Source organism: Amphibalanus amphitrite, unplaced genomic scaffold, assembly GCF_019059575.1.
Source record: "Amphibalanus amphitrite isolate SeventyFive unplaced genomic scaffold, NRLGWU_Aamphi_draft 000379F_arrow, whole genome shotgun sequence".
NCBI lineage: Eukaryota > Metazoa > Arthropoda > Thecostraca > Balanomorpha > Balanidae > Amphibalanus > Amphibalanus amphitrite.
Genome location: NW_024881873.1, coordinates 223,649 through 241,352, shown reverse-complemented (window position 1 = coordinate 241,352; position 17,704 = coordinate 223,649). Strand labels below are relative to the sequence as shown.

The 17,704-nt window shown below is 46.6% G+C and overlaps 1 protein-coding gene across 2 annotated transcripts; it reads right to left on the bottom strand.

Moving 5' to 3' along the window:
* Positions 1–10: 10 nt before the first annotated feature.
* On the bottom strand, positions 11–8,966 carry LOC122390014 (N-acetyltransferase 9-like). Of its 2 annotated transcripts, XM_043382569.1 has the most exons (3): positions 8,906–8,962; positions 1,620–1,739; positions 11–1,137 (listed from the first exon to the last, which is right to left on the bottom strand). In XM_043382569.1, exons 2-3 carry the CDS (start codon positions 1,732–1,734, stop codon positions 506–508), a joined length of 747 nt encoding a protein of 248 aa, XP_043238504.1. In that variant the 5' UTR covers positions 1,735–1,739; positions 8,906–8,962; the 3' UTR covers positions 11–505. The 2 variants fall into 2 exon arrangements, with proteins under 2 accessions (XP_043238504.1, XP_043238505.1); XM_043382570.1 differs by lacking the exons at positions 11–1,137; positions 1,620–1,739 and adding an exon at positions 3,245–4,126 and having other exon boundaries at positions 8,906–8,966.
* Between the last annotated feature and the right edge of the window lie 8,738 nt (positions 8,967–17,704).

The window sequence follows — 17,704 nt, the reverse complement described above, 5'->3', positions numbered from 1 at the left end:
GGGTTAAACGCATACTTTATATATGTATTCTAGGCATTTGAGTTGAATACTGGATAAGTATGCCATTATTCTAGTAACCTTCTTCTAAAGATCGCTTTAAGGAAAGACACAGCGCTTGGCTCACAGTAATACGCTCGTAAAACATCAGTCAACACGGCCCTCCGGTACTACCATGCAATAATAACGATATGCTGGGCGCTGGCGCCCAGTATACGAGTAATGACATCCATAAAACTGCAGAAGATGAGGTCCGTGGCACACTCGCCGCAATTATACATGCACCATGTGACGGGTTCGCACTTCCTCACAACACGCTCTGTATCAAACTAGACTTTAAGATCACCTGAGCCACTTTGAGCAGCGCTCCACGGTTCACCGCTACCATGTATGAGAGCTGGACTCTGCGGCACGTTGCCGCCCAACTCCTCTGCGAGCGGCGAGTTACGGGCACTCCATTCTCTCCATAATGGGAGTCGGAGGAGGGCCAGGCGCCTGGTGGCGGTATCTACCTGAGCAGCAGCCAGTAGAGCGCGGCCAGCAGCAGCAGCAGCAGGGCGGCGGTGCCCAGTCGGCGCAGCAGCACCTGCTCGGCGCCGCGCACAGTGGCCACGATCTCGTTGTTGCGCACAAACACCTCTCGGCTCTCGTCGATCAGCTGACGCCGGGTGACGTCATCCAGCTGGTCGGCGGCCGCGTTCATGGCCGCCGCCAGCCGCGTCTTCAGCTGGCGGATCGTGTGCGCGCCGTAGTCGGTGACGGCGTTGCCCGGCGCGTCGGCGCTGCCGCCCAACACGCGGTGGAGCAGGCGGCGCTTGGCGCGCAGCACCTGGCCGCCGGAGAGCAGTCCCATGTAGAGGTGGTAGATGTAGGCCATGAGCAGGTGCGGCTCGTCGCGCTCCAGGTCGGCCAGGTGGTCCAGGTAGCGCTGCACGGCCGGCCGCGGCGCGTGCCGCAGCCGCCAGTCGGCGCCCAGGTAGTGCGCCAGGTCGGCCTCGAAGGCGGCGCGGCGCCGCATGCCCGGCACGTCCAGCTCTCCGACCAGACTGTCGCCCAGCCGGTCCAGCGCCGACTCCAGGTAGGCGAACACATCATAGAACACCAGCAGGCCCTCGGCCCAGACGGCGTTGTCCGACAGCGCTGCCGGCACCGACAGGATATGTTGGGGCGGCGACAGACACAGACACTCGGCGCCGACAGGATATGTTGGAGCGGCGACAGACACAGACACTGACCGGTTATGTTGGAGCGGTCACAGACTCGGCACCGACAGGGTATGTTGGAGCGGTCACAGACTCGGCACCGACAGGATATGTTGGGGCGGCGACAGACGCAGACACTCGGCACCGACAGGATATGTTGGAGCGGTCACAGACGACACAAACAGCCGACAGGACATTATTGGAGTGGTGACGGGCGACACCGACACGGCGCTTGAAAGGTGACGAACACTGCCTGGGGAAGGAGTTCCCTGTTGCAACGAATAGTTACAATGTGTTAACCGTCCAAAGGGGAGGAGCGATGGCTGTAAACACACCCTGTCAGATTAACCAGGCAAGGGATTAATTTGCATCCACATTTATTCTATGCTCCGGAGCGAGCACGGGTCGGTGCATGCTTACCGATGCCGAGTTTGGCGTTGATGAGCGCGTCGCTGACGCTGTGTATGTCACGGGTGGCCTTCCGCATCTGTTTGGTGAACGGAATGTCCTCGACATGCTCTGCTTGAGGCGCCATGGTCACTGCGGAAGAGTTGTCAGTCTTACTCCGGGGGATGGAAAGGTAGTTCTTTCTTTGATAACTGCAGAACGAGCACAACTCATTGATTGGAGAACCGTGTATCTGCTCGGCGGAGGGCAGCCATAAAAGTTTGTTTTTGGGATCGTCGTCTCTGCCATATTCATATTCCGCTGTGGTCCATTCCAACACTCCAAAGCCACGCCAAAGCCGAAATACTGTGTGATAAGAAAGTTAAAATTGATGGTTTAGACTCTGAGGGAACTATAGAACAGTGGTTTGTGTAATAGCATTTATCACAAGAGCTTGTGCGCAATCCGCTAAATGCACAAATGTTCCTTTGCAAATGAATCTCAGTCTTGCATGATGACATAGGTGGATGGATGTATGGATGAAATGGATGGAAATGGAATGAACTTAACATTGATACAACCGCTTCAAAATCTCTTTGCCAATATTTTTGACCCGCTGTTGAACACCACCGTATATCACTTTTATTAAATGTACACATACTACACGCAACATCCGCATTTATGAGCTAGCTAGCATGTCAACTTCAGCCGATACGAGTATAAAGCAGTTCACCGTCGCATTGCGTAACCAACAGGAACGTAGTAATGACGCTTCAAATGCATATTCAACGCAGTCATATGAAACGACGCAATTTCTAATCAAACAATTTACATTATTAAAGGTAGTGTGCCAGCTTTCTTGGACCATATGGAGTTAATGACCCGGATAAGGAGAACCGGATTTTTAGAACTTATCCATACCTTCAAAACTTATGGAAACGTCTTAAATTCTTCAAATTTTGAGTACCCCAGTGCGAAATTCGCCCCGACGGGTTGTCGGTCGTACCCCAACCACATTTCACACCACTATGAACAATAAATGCACACACTAAAATCGCTATTACCGATAGGCTCATCCAATCAAGTTTCGATAAACCCGTTCATCATCATCTCCTGCGGTTTCGAACACGCCTGTTAGGTGGCTTCTGATGCTCGTCGAGGTCGGAATTTCCAAATACGCGTGGTGCGTCGGGCCGCGCGCTCTGACTTCGGCCAAGAAAAATGCGTCAGCTGATCATTGTCATTTCTGCCACTTGCGTGTGGTGTAATGGGGTCATAACTTAAGAGACGGCTGTTTCATATCAATCATTTTACATAAAATCATATTTCAAACCACAAATTAATGTTCGACAGCCAAATTTAAGAAACAACACCAATACAGGCTTACAGTTTAAGGCTCGACATTGTGTTGTCCAAAGTGTTGTCTACGATTAGACAGCTGATAACTCATTCCCGTACGTCGTATGGTCGTAACACTATAATGACCTTTGCTTATTGTCACAAGTGCGCCGCATTCGCGATTGTTGCCCGACGCATGTTTGCAGGTGAGCCCACTACAGTTGTTATACATATCTAAAAACCGATAAACTTTTAGGCGAAAAAGGCACTATTCCAGGCCCATTTTTGATTTTTTTTTTGCGATATTAGGTAAAAACAGAAGCTTCTGATCCTAGGAAAAATAAAACGGGAAATCTTTCAAAGGTGGCACACTACCTTTAAGGCAATGAAAATAAAGGGATCACCTACAAATCAACATGTAAAAGAGCACAGATGAGCAGGCGACCACCCCCCTGGTCCCATCAGCTGGCCGTGGCGTCGCCCGAAGGCTTCACCTGCTCCTCATCTGCCTTCAGTTCCTTGCTGTCATTCTCGGTCCCCGCCTGAACGTCCGGCGCCCCCGTTCGGTCGACGGGCGCCCCCGGCCCGTCATCGGTCGCCTCCTCGGGCGCCGGCTCCAGCCGGTAGCCGGGGGTGAGCTGGCGCAGCCGGCGGCTCCAGTCGACTGTCACGGCCACCTCCAGCGTCACCTCCCGGAACACCTCACTGCGTCCCGCCTCCGAGAACCCCATCCCGGCGAACATCCGCTGGCTGGCCTCGTTGTCAAAGCCGATTTTGACCTCGAAGCGCGTTAGGCCGAGCGTCTCGACGCCGTAGCGCAGCATGGCGGCGGCGGCCTGCCTGCCGCGGCCGGCGCCGCGCGCCCACCGCTCGGCAATCATCACCTCGGCCTCTGCTGCGGCTCCGTCCGCCAGGAAGAGGTTCACGTCACCCACCATGGCGGCCGGCTGGTGGCCGCACCGCTCCAGCGCCACCCGATCCAACACGATGAACGTGCACTTGTCGTCGTCATTGAGCCAGCTCTGCTGCATGGCGTACTCCTGGTTGAGGGTCAGCGGCTCGGAGGCGGTCAGCTGGCGCAGCTCGGCCGACTGCATCCACTCGTGGTACTTGGGCACGTGACTGGCGCGGTATGGCACCAGCACCACCAGCTCCGTCCAGACGGCCGTCCCAGCGTTGGTCCTCATTGTCGGCCAGTACGACTGCAAGAGGACCCTCCCTGAGAATATGTCTGACAGCTTACCTTAATCACTAATACCCTCTCTTCTACTGTTATCTGGGCTTCATCATCATATTTGGAGCAGCAGCAAAGCTACCCTTCCAATAAATATAAAACATCAGTATCCCTATAAATAAAGCCAGCTATGCCTAGTGCTTTAACTGAGTAACCCCATTTGAGTTGACAACGCATCTACTGAAAAGCAGAACAAGCAGAAAAATAAACATGATCTATTGTGAGTTAAATTGTCTCCCCATAAAGTCATCCAATGCACCTGACTGTAAACCTTACCTGTCTGTAATTTGTGGCCCTGGCACCTAATAACGTGTTGTCAATTACCATTGACCAAGTGGCTCCTCTCCTCATGAAGTCAAAAAGGTTAAGTGGTTGACCTCATCATAATAGCCTCAGTTAAAAAATCACAAGGATCAGTGACTACACAGCTGTTTGGCGCCTACACAGATGATTGGATTCAGATGGCCAGGTAGGTTCCAGACTTCCAAACGCATGTATGAATTAGCAGGTACAAAAGCACTTATGTATGTGCTTAAGTCGAGGTACAATATTCACACTGTCCATAATAGGTATCTGACAACATTTGCCACACATCTCACTTCATCAGCAGGCATCAGTCTACGCAGTCACTCATCATAACGCAAGACAATTCGTCAGGTCAGAGTACAAGTTTCAGGGTCAGGGGACTTAGGTCTTGGCACATCTTTGATCAGATCTGGACACCAGTTGGGCAAACTAGGCGGCGGGAATCAAAATATGGAGGCATCAAAATATTGATTCTAGTGGGCGGAGCTTTGCCCATATATGGGCATACGTGCAGACCATCACAGAAACGTCAATTCTTCAGCAACCGGCTACAATTTCAAGATAGTTTCTTCACAAAATGAAGAGCAACGTTGAAGCTACCCGCCAGGCACGAGACAATAGCCCTAACCTCTTAGGTTAGTTTAGGAAAGCGTCTTGAAAATAATCAAGGTATTGATTCATCACGGCGGCTAATCCCGGCGAGAATCAATATTTTGATTCCGCAAACAGCTGGCTAATCATTATTTTGATTCTGAAATCAGCTGGTTTATCAATATATTGATTCTGCGAACTGACTTTCTGCAGACGTACTTCACTCTTCAAATTGATTTATGGAACGTTTCTTGTGTGCAAATAATGCAAATTGAATAAATTCATGAAGATATTATCAGCACAGGATCGTGTAATTTTTTTCTAGACCTTATTCCTACGGTAGACCAGGGATTTTCAGCACTCACCCTGGCTCCCTGCTCAAAGCTGCAAGCCTTCGAGGGAATGCGTGAAGGGAGCCGTGCTGACCTTTGTATAGGGGTTGTACTGAGTCGGAGCCGGAACCGAAGCCCGACCATTTTACTCGGAGCCGGATCCGGAGCTGGAGCCGATTTTTTCCTCCGGAGCCGAAGCCGTCTGACATTTTCACGGCTCCACATCCCTGCTTTGTAGCATTGATTTTGAGTAAAAAAAAGTTAACTTATCGTCTTTCACGTGTTCGTGAATGTGTTTCTACGCATCTGTATCCCGTCCCATTTCTGTGGAGTACAGTTAGAGATATTTCGCCGAACAATATACTCAAGCCCGTTGCACAAATTGCACAATTTGAATGAAAATATGATACACGGATGTATTTGCATTCGCAAATAATACGATGATATTCATAACACATTTCACAAAAATCCCTGCAATTGCCACACATTTGCCATCACAAAGCCCTGTCGTTGATGCTCACATCCCATGCAAAGCAATACTCACTTTTAGGACACGTCTCTTATTCAATATGGCTACGTATTTGCAAAACATGCAGTTAATAATATTTGAAACTGAGACCTAACCAATAAGACATACCGTAGACAGGTAAGAAAAACAAATAAACGTCTGGAGAATGACCTCAACGTCTCGATGTTGCCTAATTACAAAGAGCAATTTTCGGTTTCGAATCAAATACATGAAATAAATATAAACAAAATTTGTACAGATACACTCAATATAGGGTTTATGATTAGCACGGCTACCTAAAACATCAATCCTGTCAGGTTGAGCCACTTATGTCCACACCCAAAGCAGGTCGCTTTGGAACACCACAAGATCCCATATTACCACCGAAAACGGTCACCAATTGGTCTACTGATCAGCATCTTCCGAACATTCTCGACCGAAAAGCTATCAGTCCTGTCTGTGTTTTGGTTCGCTTCATTTGGGCTATGCGCACGTTTTTCTACTCCGGTTCTAGGGACGAGATAGCAGTCATCACGCGCTGCACCAGCTCGTTCTTTGACAGGTTGGTGACGCTGTCCTCATCCGGCAGGATAAACACGTGGCGCATTTCACCCTCGGCCCCGCCAGCCACATACACACTTCCTTACGTCATATTGTTTCTCGCTACGAGATCAAAGTTCAAAAGGTCGTGATGTAGGTAGTCTCCGCCCAGCCCGAGTCAGGTACTCCACCGGTTGGTCGGGTGCGGCCAGGTCCGCGCAACGCCGCCCTACTTCGGTCGACGCTCTGGTTGACAGGGATGGCGTTGTCATACAGTTGCCTGTCGACTGAACAGCGATTCAAGACGCCATCCTTGACCCTCTGAAGCCGATCCCCGCAACGACCAGTGTTTGAGCCTTGGTTGACCTGCAGCAAACAACAGAACAGAACACAATAATTAGGACATTTGTGGACAATAAATTAGGACACTATATGTGTTATTATTCTATTTGTTCAGCAACTATTAATTTTAGAATACAATCAATAAAAAATTAAATACTTAATGTCACTTAAATTTCCACTGAACGCCACCAGGTGCGCCAACAACTGTCATCTCATGCAGTTATATAAATTCTGCCAAAAAAGTAGATCTGAGGCCAGTTGTACCAACAGAAAAATAGGTGGCTGCTGGATTTTTTTTGTCTAAAAGTTACTTCACATACAGAGCATGAACGGTACAGCCCTATCCGTTTACGTGCCCATCATGTAACGCTCCATATGTGAAGCAGTCTAGGCAAAAAATTCCAGCATGCAACTATTTGTGTTGATAAAACTGGCCTCTAAAATTAACTTTGGCATGGACAATCCTGAAAATTAACTATCCAGCATTCCCTGGACTGACGTACATTAGACACATAATTTTCTTGAAGATCACGCATAATGTAAATATGGCTTACACCATTCAGCAACTTGCTTTTGTTGCACTTACAAATTAAAGTTGTAGCAACAATTGGGTGAGTGAGACACAAGCAGAGGCTAAAACATCCAAATTATGTAAAATACTGGACATGCACTGCCCCCATTTCATGAGTCCACCCAACAATTCTATCATGTGAGACAAAACATTAGGCTTCTTGTAACTTATTTATACCGTAACTTTTAAAGGACATCATATTTCACTGAAATACTACACCTAAGACATCATTTTCAAAAAAATATAGCTTAGAAAGACAACAGAAAAGTGAGAAGGCGTCCCGCGCCGCTGACGTCGCTACCGCGCCATGTTCCTAAAACAATCTCTTAAAACGAATTTTCGGTAAGAAACGTTAAGATTACATGCCTGAAATTGAAAAACACACTTCAAAGTATCTTAAAATATGATCCATTGTTACTTACACTTCAGAAAAGGTCGCTTAAACAAAATAAAACCGGGAGCACTACGTCGCATCCAAACACCCACGACGCCGGTGCGAAATGGCGGGAACCGGAAATCGTGGCTAGATACAAAGAAAAAGAATATTTCTTATAAATGAATTATACAACTAAATAACGCATTTTTTATTTTCTTTTAGACAAAATTATGAAAAAATTACAAAGGCTCGTCGTTAATGATAAACAGAGCAAGTTTTAACAGCACGTTTTTGTTGAATTATGGCGGCGAAATCTTTATGCCATCCGTAAAGGTACGCTCGACAAACGGCTGATAGCCATGCAGCGAAAAATTGAAGCGGGGAAGTTTTTTGTATTGACTTGTCGAAAAATCTCGCCGTCATGGGGGTTATTTCCGCCGTAACGGGTCGTCTGAAGGTGGGAACGTCCCAAATTGAATCAAAATATTGATTCTATGCCCATATATGGTCAAAGCTCCGCCCACTAGAATCAATATTTTGATGCCTCCATATTTTGATTCACGCCGCCTAGTTTGCCCAACTGACACATCTTTTTTGTACATAGCTGCCACAAAACTGGCATGCTGGCTGCTGCACACATTACAAAAGTCCCTATTACAGATAAAATGATAAAATTATGATTCTGCTGACAAAATCAAAGTCATGCAATGCTTTTCAAAAGGTCTGACCTGAAACACACCTGTAAAAAGCAGTTCGGACCAAAATTCCAGTCAATGTTGTTACTTGTTAACACAGTGATCCTTACGTACACTCAAGTCATTTAAAGACAAGGTACAGATTACCATTACAGAAGGTGAACACTGAACTGTAGAGGGGAGTTTCTGGCTTCTGGGATCTCTGAACATGCCAAGCTGGTAAGTCTAGCCCTTACTTATTAGTAAGAGGTGGCTGCATAACAGAAACAGCCGGTTAACTAATCCTTCAATCGCAACTTTGAGACAGAGGCACCCTTTGGCCTTTACTGAGATGGGTTCTTGTGCTGATCTGATCAAAGATGTGTCCAGAAAGGTTACCTAATGGTGTAAACTGTAAAAGATACAATACATGAGAGAGAGAGTCAGATTTTTCATGTCAGATTTCATAGAAAAGGACTTCAAACCGCTGAAATTCGATGTACTTACCACAAAAACGAAATTATATAAGTTCCCTCCTATCTCTGTATCAGTATCAGTTCACACAGCATGAATTCATGCGCCATAGGTAGCCTTCCGTGCGCCAATTATGTATAAGTTAATTAGAGATGCGTGCACTAAATTATTACACAAACTAGGGCAAGTGTTGCCCCGTACTCGGGGCGAAGCAGTGCAGTGCCGAAGGCAATGCCTTAGGAGAGATTACAGGTAATGATAAGTCAAATATTTTTAGGTTAAGTGGTTGTGTATCTGGCTTCAGGTCGAAGCCCTGAAGTCTGATGCGCAGCCACTTAACCTGAAAATATTTGACTTACCATTGCTTGCAATGTATTCATGCGAGCAACTGTTTTCTTATCCTCAGGTAGGCAAAATCAGTAGGTCAGGTTAGGTCAGGTGAGGTTACGTTGTTTTTGTTTTTATTTTGCCATATTTTATTTTCAATATATTTATTTTTTCTATTTTATGGAATTCTAGAGTATTTTTTGCGCTACAATTTTGCCGCACTTCGCACACATGGCGCGTAACACTGCAGGCCCATGTCGTCCCCTAGGGTGACATTCATAAGTACCAGAGTACAATTGTACCCAGGTTACACCGGGACCAAGGTTACACAGGGGCCCAGGTTACGTTCGGCCCCAGGATTTGAAGGGACCATGAATACGCAAGTACCATACTGTGATTGGTCGTTGGCAGACGGGAATGACGTAATGCATCCCTGTGGCGGCCGTGACGTTGACCAATAGGAGGGGCGGATACAAATTTGGACCACCTTGGTACACTACTTGGCAGTGTGCTTGTGATTGATTTTCTCGAGATTGAATTGAGGTAGCGCCGTCCATCGCCCGCCGCGGCGGCGCCCAGGCCCGATGGTCATCCGGTGGCGGGAGGTAGCGTCCCTCGGCCCCCCGCGCGGCGGGAAGTAGCGTGCTGCGGCGTCCGAAGGAGAAGTGAAAATGACCCCTTGCACGAATTAGTGTTCGCAGCGGCTACTTAAATTGCAGGAGGGGGAGGAGGCAGGGGCGTCGCCACGGATTTTTTAGTGGGGTGGGGTCGGGTTTCCGGTCTTCGTCTTGATGGGTAGAGGTGTTATTAGCCACACTCCCGGTTTTTTCATGTGTTGAGAAAAATCTCGGCGCGCAGCGCCACGAAAGCAGCGGTGTATCTTATTGTACATACTACATACATCACTTTTGCATCGTGCATAAAAATCAAGCGAGGTCAGGTCACAATGTCATGTTCAGTTCAGTTTTAATGCCTCTAAAAGCTGCAATCTTGTCATTCCTATAGATTTGCCTGTCCCGTAGCTCAGTTGGTAGAGCATTGGACTCCCGGTAGTGAGAGCCCGGGTTCGAGACGCCCCGGCAGTGTGACCAAATTGGTTTAGCGTTAGGGGGAGGATGTATAAAAAAGTCATACGAGGATGTCACTATTTTCAAAAAACTCGTCTTCAGCCTCATTTTAGGTGCAGCTTTTACAGATAATGTGGAAAAAAACTATACCTGACGTAAAGTTCTGGTGGAAAGTAAAAAAAAAAAAACAAAAACAAATATTGTCATTAAAGATGTAAAAAAACGACATTGCAAGCGCGACAGTACGAGTATGACGGTGCGAATCGTACATTGGAACATTTTCAGTCTTTATTCCTACACTAGGTAGGTAGGTATGCTTTCACGACAAAAACGTCGTGATGATGAAATTTTAAAATTTCTGAGGATGTCATTATACTTTTCATTAGGGGTGACTTTCCCCGCAACATCACCAATTTGGCCACACTGCGCCCCGGCGCTCGATATTTGAGACTCCTGACGGGGATGGTCTGCGGTTGGTGGGAGCAGCCGCAGCCAGTTGAAGTCAGTTGAGTGGGGCAGGCCGTGTCCGGCTTTGAAGGGCACGTTAAACTTTGGCATCTAAATTCTCCCGATACCCGGAATTGCGCGATCGGACGGTAGGGATCGGGGTTTACGCAACAAGCTCTGCTTAGCGTGGGCTCCGGCTCTGTCAATCCGTCCATTCAAACATTCGAGCTAAATTTATAAAAAAGATTATCTCCTATAAGTCTGAAATTTGTTGTAATGAATGGGATTATAAGTGCCAACAGTTAATGAATCTGGGATTTTACATCTGAAAAGTGAAGTCAGGTCAAATATGTGACCTCACCAATCAATCATGATAAGATATGGGAAAATGCACGAGATGCCCTCTGCTTTGAACGAATATGCTAAAAACGCAATAAGATACTTTTGTAGCCATGGCACCTCTGCTCATTTTAGAGACAAGGTGCAGCTAATGACCAGTAGTGACTCGAATGGTCAGTCATTACTATTAGTTAGGTCATCAAAGGTCTCTAACACATTTTCGACAACAACTTTTGCTGGAGACGCTGTAGAGCAATGACAGCACCTGGAGTGTGTTCAGTGTGTGTTCAGTGTTCAGTGCTGGAGTGTCAACTGTCAAGTGTGTTCAGCTCAGCAACACAGATCGATCGCACATTTTTGCAGCGGGTTCTTTTCCGGTCAGGACATGACCATTGATTAACCTTTACCTGATGTCAAGTTTTCTAGTTAAGTTCTTAAGTTCAAATTGTAAGCCATGCGACGTGTTTCGACGAAACAAACACGATGGTGATACCTAACATGAATATCATACACATTCACTGAATCATATAGGTTGGTACAGAACAAATGTTTCGGCAAAATCCGTCCGTTTAACTGTTTGGCCTCTGTGGTACACAAGCCATAGACCCGAAGTCATACCTATCTGAGGCGAAGTTGGCGAAAGAGCTTTAAAAAAGCTATCGAGTACGCTTTCTGTGTCACTATAACTCTTATTCGTGTTTACGGGTCGCTAAGGTAAAATGTTTACCAACGCAGCGCTGAAGGTATACTTTCGGCCCCTGATCGAGGTAGAGCTTCGCGGAAAAGCGAGGATGCTGCCCGTGATGCGAGCAAGCCGATGATGCCCAATTTCAAGGTCTTGGCCGGGTCATCTTAGGTCAACTCCCAAAAGTAGAAAAAAGCTGGCCTGCTAAAACTTTGTGAGCCGTAGCTGTTATCGGGGTTCCGGGTACGAGTTCGATGTTAGTTTTGGACAAAGATGATGACTCCATGCATTTGGGGTAGATCGGGTCGGGTCAGGTCAGGTCGACCAGCAGGCTTCCTGCCGGCCACCTACATAGAGTGGGTGACAACCACCAACAATAGCTTCGTAACATGTTACTACATAACCACCATTTATCAAAACTACTTCTTAAGTTCAAACGGGCGCTAAACTCGAAATCAGTTCCAAAAACTTCACTTGTAAGTGGAAGCAAATAAAACTCAAAAAAGTGAACCAAGGTCATCTATATTCGAATCATGGCCAATAAATTTTTAGAGTAGGTGTAAAATTGATTACCTCGAGGTCACAGGAAGTTTCGTTGCAATAGGCTCCTTTTTGCGCGTCTTATTGGGAAAGCCCGAGAGGGGTCCACAATCTGACCCCATTTCCCGGCTACCTCAGGCAGGTCCGAGGGTAGTCAGGGCTGCTGAGGCTAGTTAGGACTTAGGTACCTCGTAGTTACTGATATGTCATCCGACGAATCGACTGCAACCATTATTTTGACAATCAGACGAACGCTTGGGTCAGTTTTGGCGCGCTCATTCGTTTGAGGGATAAAAAGGGACTAGAATAGTGGCTATAGTGGCATCAACCCCCCTCGCCCGGCGAGGGGGGTTGATGCAACCCCCCCTAAGGTTTTTCGCAAATAACGTAAAAACGGCGGCGGGTAGCGCCGCCAAAGTTGGCATACCTTCCGGGGCAACCTTTTCGCACCTATCCTGAAAATTTGAAGTCCCAGTCTTTTCAGGTCAGGTCACCAGGTCACAAAAGCCGGTACAAGGTCAGGGGAAAATTGGACTAGCTTAGCGGCAACTGAATTCCAGAGTTCACTTAAATGGGTAACAAAGTATATCATTCGATGCGCACGGACGTCCTGAGTTCACTGGTGCTTTTATTTTTGCACTATCTTTACTAGGTAAAAAGTTATAACCGAAAAACGTTTGACATGTTGAAGCAAAATTTTTGCACTCATACCCCCCAAAACCCCCCTAAATATTGACCTAGAGCCACCAAACTTTTACAGGGGCGAGATCTCCTATGGACCCACCTACCCTGTACATTTAGTGTTTCTAGTGCCATAGAAGCCAATCGCGAGGGGGGGGGTCGTACCAACCCCCCCCCCCCCCTCGCCGTCCGTGTTATGGAAAAGGCCCTCGCCTGGCGAGGGTTAAAATATTGTTATGCTGATGTTCCACGCCCACCGCTTATTGACCTATAAGCAATAGGGCTACGGAGCTGTTGAAGCGATTCTGAATCTGACGTTGTATTTATTGAGGTTGCTTACGCCAACTTCACTGACATGATAGCTTAAAAAAGAAAACTCAGCATCGCCAAAAGTGGGGGGTCGACACCCCGGTTCTCGCGAGTGTGGGGGGGTCACGACCCCCGCGACCCCCCCCCCCCCCCGTCGGCGACGCCCCTGGAAGGAGGGGTCAAAAGAACCAACCAGCGATTCGTCCCCTGATTGAGCTACAGGGAAAGCGGGCGTGGCGTGTGGAAGCCGATGGTATCCATTTTCATTGTCCTTGGAAGGACTTAAACAGCCTTGACTTTTCACGTGGCACGCATCACGACGGTCATTTTAGATGCATCAAGAGAAGTGTAAGGTGTGGTACTTGTAACATATTTTTACGCTTACTCTGTCACACAAAATTCCAGTTCAACCCTGGAGAAAGAAAAACTGTTTCAGTAGCGCAAATATTACTTCCTTTCACCATGCAAGCCTTATTTTTGGACAAGCTTTGTTTTATATTATGACTTCATCCATCATTGGGTGTGTGCCTATGGATGATTGATTGAATGAACTAAACTAAACTGAGCTGAGCATACCTGGAAAAGTATAACCTCAATTCTCCACCAAGTCACGGTGTGTTACCCCCGACCGTGCGGTAATTAGAACAGTCTACAATCTACATATCTTTGCACGCAATAAAACGATAACCTCGCTATCACTGATGTTGTTTGGTGCCTATACAAATAGCCACAACAGCTCTAAACATACATATATTAAAAAATCAAAACAACAAAAATAACCATTGCCGAGTATCAATACATATCTGCTCGTTGCACACCGGTCAGTTGATAGCCAAATTCTAGCATAAATTACACGGGATAGTTTCGTTCTTGTCGATGAGACCAAGCCCAGTTACGGTAGGTATGTGCGGTTCTGTCAAAAACGGTCGGAGGTTGTAACTATTATGACGTCGCAGCTCGGTGACCTGATATGACCCGATTTTTTTTTTACCAAAAGTTGCGCGAAGAATGCCCCAGAGGCCATTTAAAATTTAAGCACGATCCGACTAATAGTTCGGTTTGCATCGCAAAAAAGCTCGGGCGCCCTGCCAGGGCGAGGGTTAAATTATAATCTTCGCCATAGCTCATCAAAAATTATGACAAAATGCAAAAACGATATCAATGTTAATGCACAAGTCAGTTTGGAGGCCGCATGCAAAATTTTAATAAAATCCGTTCATACATTTTCCAGTCATGGACTGAAAACAAATAGGTAAATATTTCTGCCTCACCCTGTACATAGGTCATTAGTCTGACCTGGAAGCCGAAGGTCAGGTCAATGACCAAATATCGGGAAAATCGAGATCTTGTAGAACTTCTAAAAGTGATGCTTTATGTTTCTGGAGTCCTGATTTCGAACTTAAGAATTATTACGATCAAAGATGATGTGTTCATCCATTTGAGTAGATCAAACGAGGTCAGGTCAGGTCAACCGGCGTCCCGACGGCTATCCATTAGGTATAAACTATAAACCATCGCTGTCAGTTTTGTAACATATTGCCAGAACTAGTTCCGGAATGTTTATATCTGTGCTTAATTTGTAATCAGCTCATAAAAACTACGCTGAGACGTTTTGAAACGCCAAACGAGGTCATCTAAGGAAAATAACTTTGACCTGAGTCCCAGGGCTGCGGAGTCGGAGTCGGAGTCGGTCGGAGTCGGAAGTTTTGCCCTGAGTCGGAGTTGGAGTCGCTAAAATCTTACCGACTCCGACTCCGAAGTTAACACTGCATTGCTCAAAGTCATGCCCGACACCTGGTTGCTTCATGATATTTTGCTTGTTGACCTTTCAAAATCTGATTTTGTTGAAGCTAAGGACATACCCCCGTTTTGGACCAGCGTTTTCATTGAAAAAAAAAACTGAAGAAGGCTGCTGCGTCAAAACCTGTTTTTATTTATGCATGCTATTTAAAAAGTAGGCACTTATTTGCAACATTGGCCTTGGAACGCGCAAAAGTTCGCTTCAGGCAAGACAAAAAGATATCTGATAATAAATTTTATTTCATTATATGGACTTGCTGGGCAATGTCCGGAGTCGGAGTTGGAGGCGATTTTTGAAGCCGGATAATTTTTGCCGTAGTCGGAGTCTGAGCCTGAGTCGGAGTCACCTTAAAATCCATCGTCTCCGCAGCTTCATGTGACCTTGACACCCACCCTATCAGCAAGTAAACACAGGTAGTTAGTTTATCCCAAAGAAGTGTGTAGATGACAAGATAATACCCATTTTTAGAACGGTTATCTGGAACACATTTTGTGACATTCGGTGCGATCTGGTTAAAATAGGTTTATAGCTGATTTTTAGTAGCTTTCATCTTGGGCTGCACCAGTTGCTCAATTCATGGATGACTGAGTGTCGCCACAGGAGGTCCCCCGGTGGGCCGGGGCAGCGCAAGGGACGGGCCCCGCCACTGAGCCGACCATCGGATGTGCCCATTGTAAGAGCGTACCGGGCAGCGGAGCAAATCTCGGACCCACCTCAAGGGTATCCTCATCAATCAGCTTCCCATCCCTGCTGTCTCATGACAGGGGGAGTATGTGAACGGTAGTGGCAGCGGTGACCGTTAGGCGAGCCGGGCCTGCGCTGTGAATAGGGGTGCGCGCCACCTCCCAGACGGTCTGGCGCTCCTGCACCCCGCCCTCCCGGCTGCGGCCGGGCTCCCGGTGCTGGACCGCAAAGTGCTGGCCGTACCTACATGTGTCACTGTTGACATAATCAAGTCGCTTTACATGACCTTGTTTATAGCGTGTACCTATAGTTTGTGCCCACAAATCCTGAAACCTGATGAACTTTTTTAACACTAAATAAGTAAAAAGTAGACCATCCAACCCATGTACAGGGTGTCTCAAAAGTTCGTTGACAGGTACCAGCCATGCTTTTTTGTCAATAATTCTGAATCAACAATAAATAAACAGTCGAAATTTTGCATGTGCATTGGTAACAACCTTCCTCAAGCAGTCTCATTGTTTTCAAACGCATTCGACCCTTCATCAGCCCACAAAAAGGGTTCATCTCTGACCATGGGTCAAGCATGAAAATGGAGGTCGCAAAATCGGGTCGGCTGAGAAACTCTCTGTTTCAGGAGTAATGGGAATGGTTAAGTCGGAAATGACACATGACAAAGTGTCGGCGAGGATGAGTACAACATGATGATTATCTAATAAAAACGGTGGCTAAAATTTTTGAAGGACAAAACCATGCGAGACTAACAGCGTTTTGAACGACCCTCGTCCGGCAGCAGACTCGTGCTCCGGAAAGTAGCTGAAAATGAAGGCATAACTATTGAAAACCGACAAGAAGCTCACAAATAGAGGTTACCCAGTTTCAAAAATTGCAGGTCATCGTAAAATAAAGACAAGTTATCGTTTGAAATTGTTTATAATATCTAGAACGCTAAATTTTTGGGGAAAATAACACGAAAATCACCAATACCAAGGACAACTGACCCTCCAAAAGTGTCAATTAATGTAAAGTTTTATCTTACGAAGTTTCAAGAGGCAGATCTGGAGCGAATAGCTTTCTTTTAGACACAAAATCCCGACAAAACCACACGATGGACAGGTTTTGGCCGTTTACAAAGCAGAACCTCTCCTGAGGAAAACACTCCGCAACCCAGCGAAGGTCTTGGCATGGGGAATGACGAGCGTTTGGGATTTGCAAAATTTGCACAATGTGTCTAAGAAACAGATGGCCGACACATTCTTCTACGATATGCTGCGAAAAATTTTCCCCTGGCACTTCCCATTTGTTCAGGAATGGGGTTGTTTTGAAAAGGAAAATGGTGCTTGGGAGGTCGGCGCCAGTCATTCATGAAGGAGTTAGCGCCAGAGAAGACCTACAAAATACTCACGGATGGTGTCGATGCACGCTGTCGGCTTTCAGGGAGAAGCGGATGTTGCCGGGGAGCTCGTCAAACCTAATTCCGACGCAGAAACTGCAGGGGATTCCCTTACAAGAGCTTGAAAGCTGGTAACCTTTTATCAGCCTCCGGCAGCTGACGGAGCGACGAAAATCGGTATGGGCAAATATTTTTGGAGATACAGCAAAGGGTTTGATTTCCAACCTCCCGAATCAGTTGTCAAAGCATGCATATTTGTCTAGTGTGCACACAAACACAAAAACCTTAGATTTTTGGCCGGTTCTTATATGCTTTATGGGCATAAGAAATGTGTATACGAACTTTTGAGACACCCTGTATTTGCATTAGTTTACAACCCCTCTCACATTGCCCCACCAGACAGTAATAAGCATGTAAAGAATGAAACCGTAGTTTTGGACCCGCTACACCTTTTTTTAAGTCGGTCATTCGTAAACGATTTCAGCCTCTCATGGATGCTTTACTGTTCGTCGGAGTTCAAATTTAACGACTTATTTCCGTTTATCTAAGAATCGTACTCCCG

Excerpts from the sequence above, each read along its gene's own strand:
- LOC122390014 (XM_043382569.1), bottom strand. The coding sequence starts at position 1,734 with ATGGCGCCTCAAGCAGAGCATGTCGAGGACATTCCGTTCACCAAACAG. Across the intron at positions 1,138-1,619 it reads CAACGCCAAACTCGGCATCG|CGCTGTCGGACAACGCCGTC; the intron begins GTAAGCATGCAC and ends CGGTGCCGGCAG.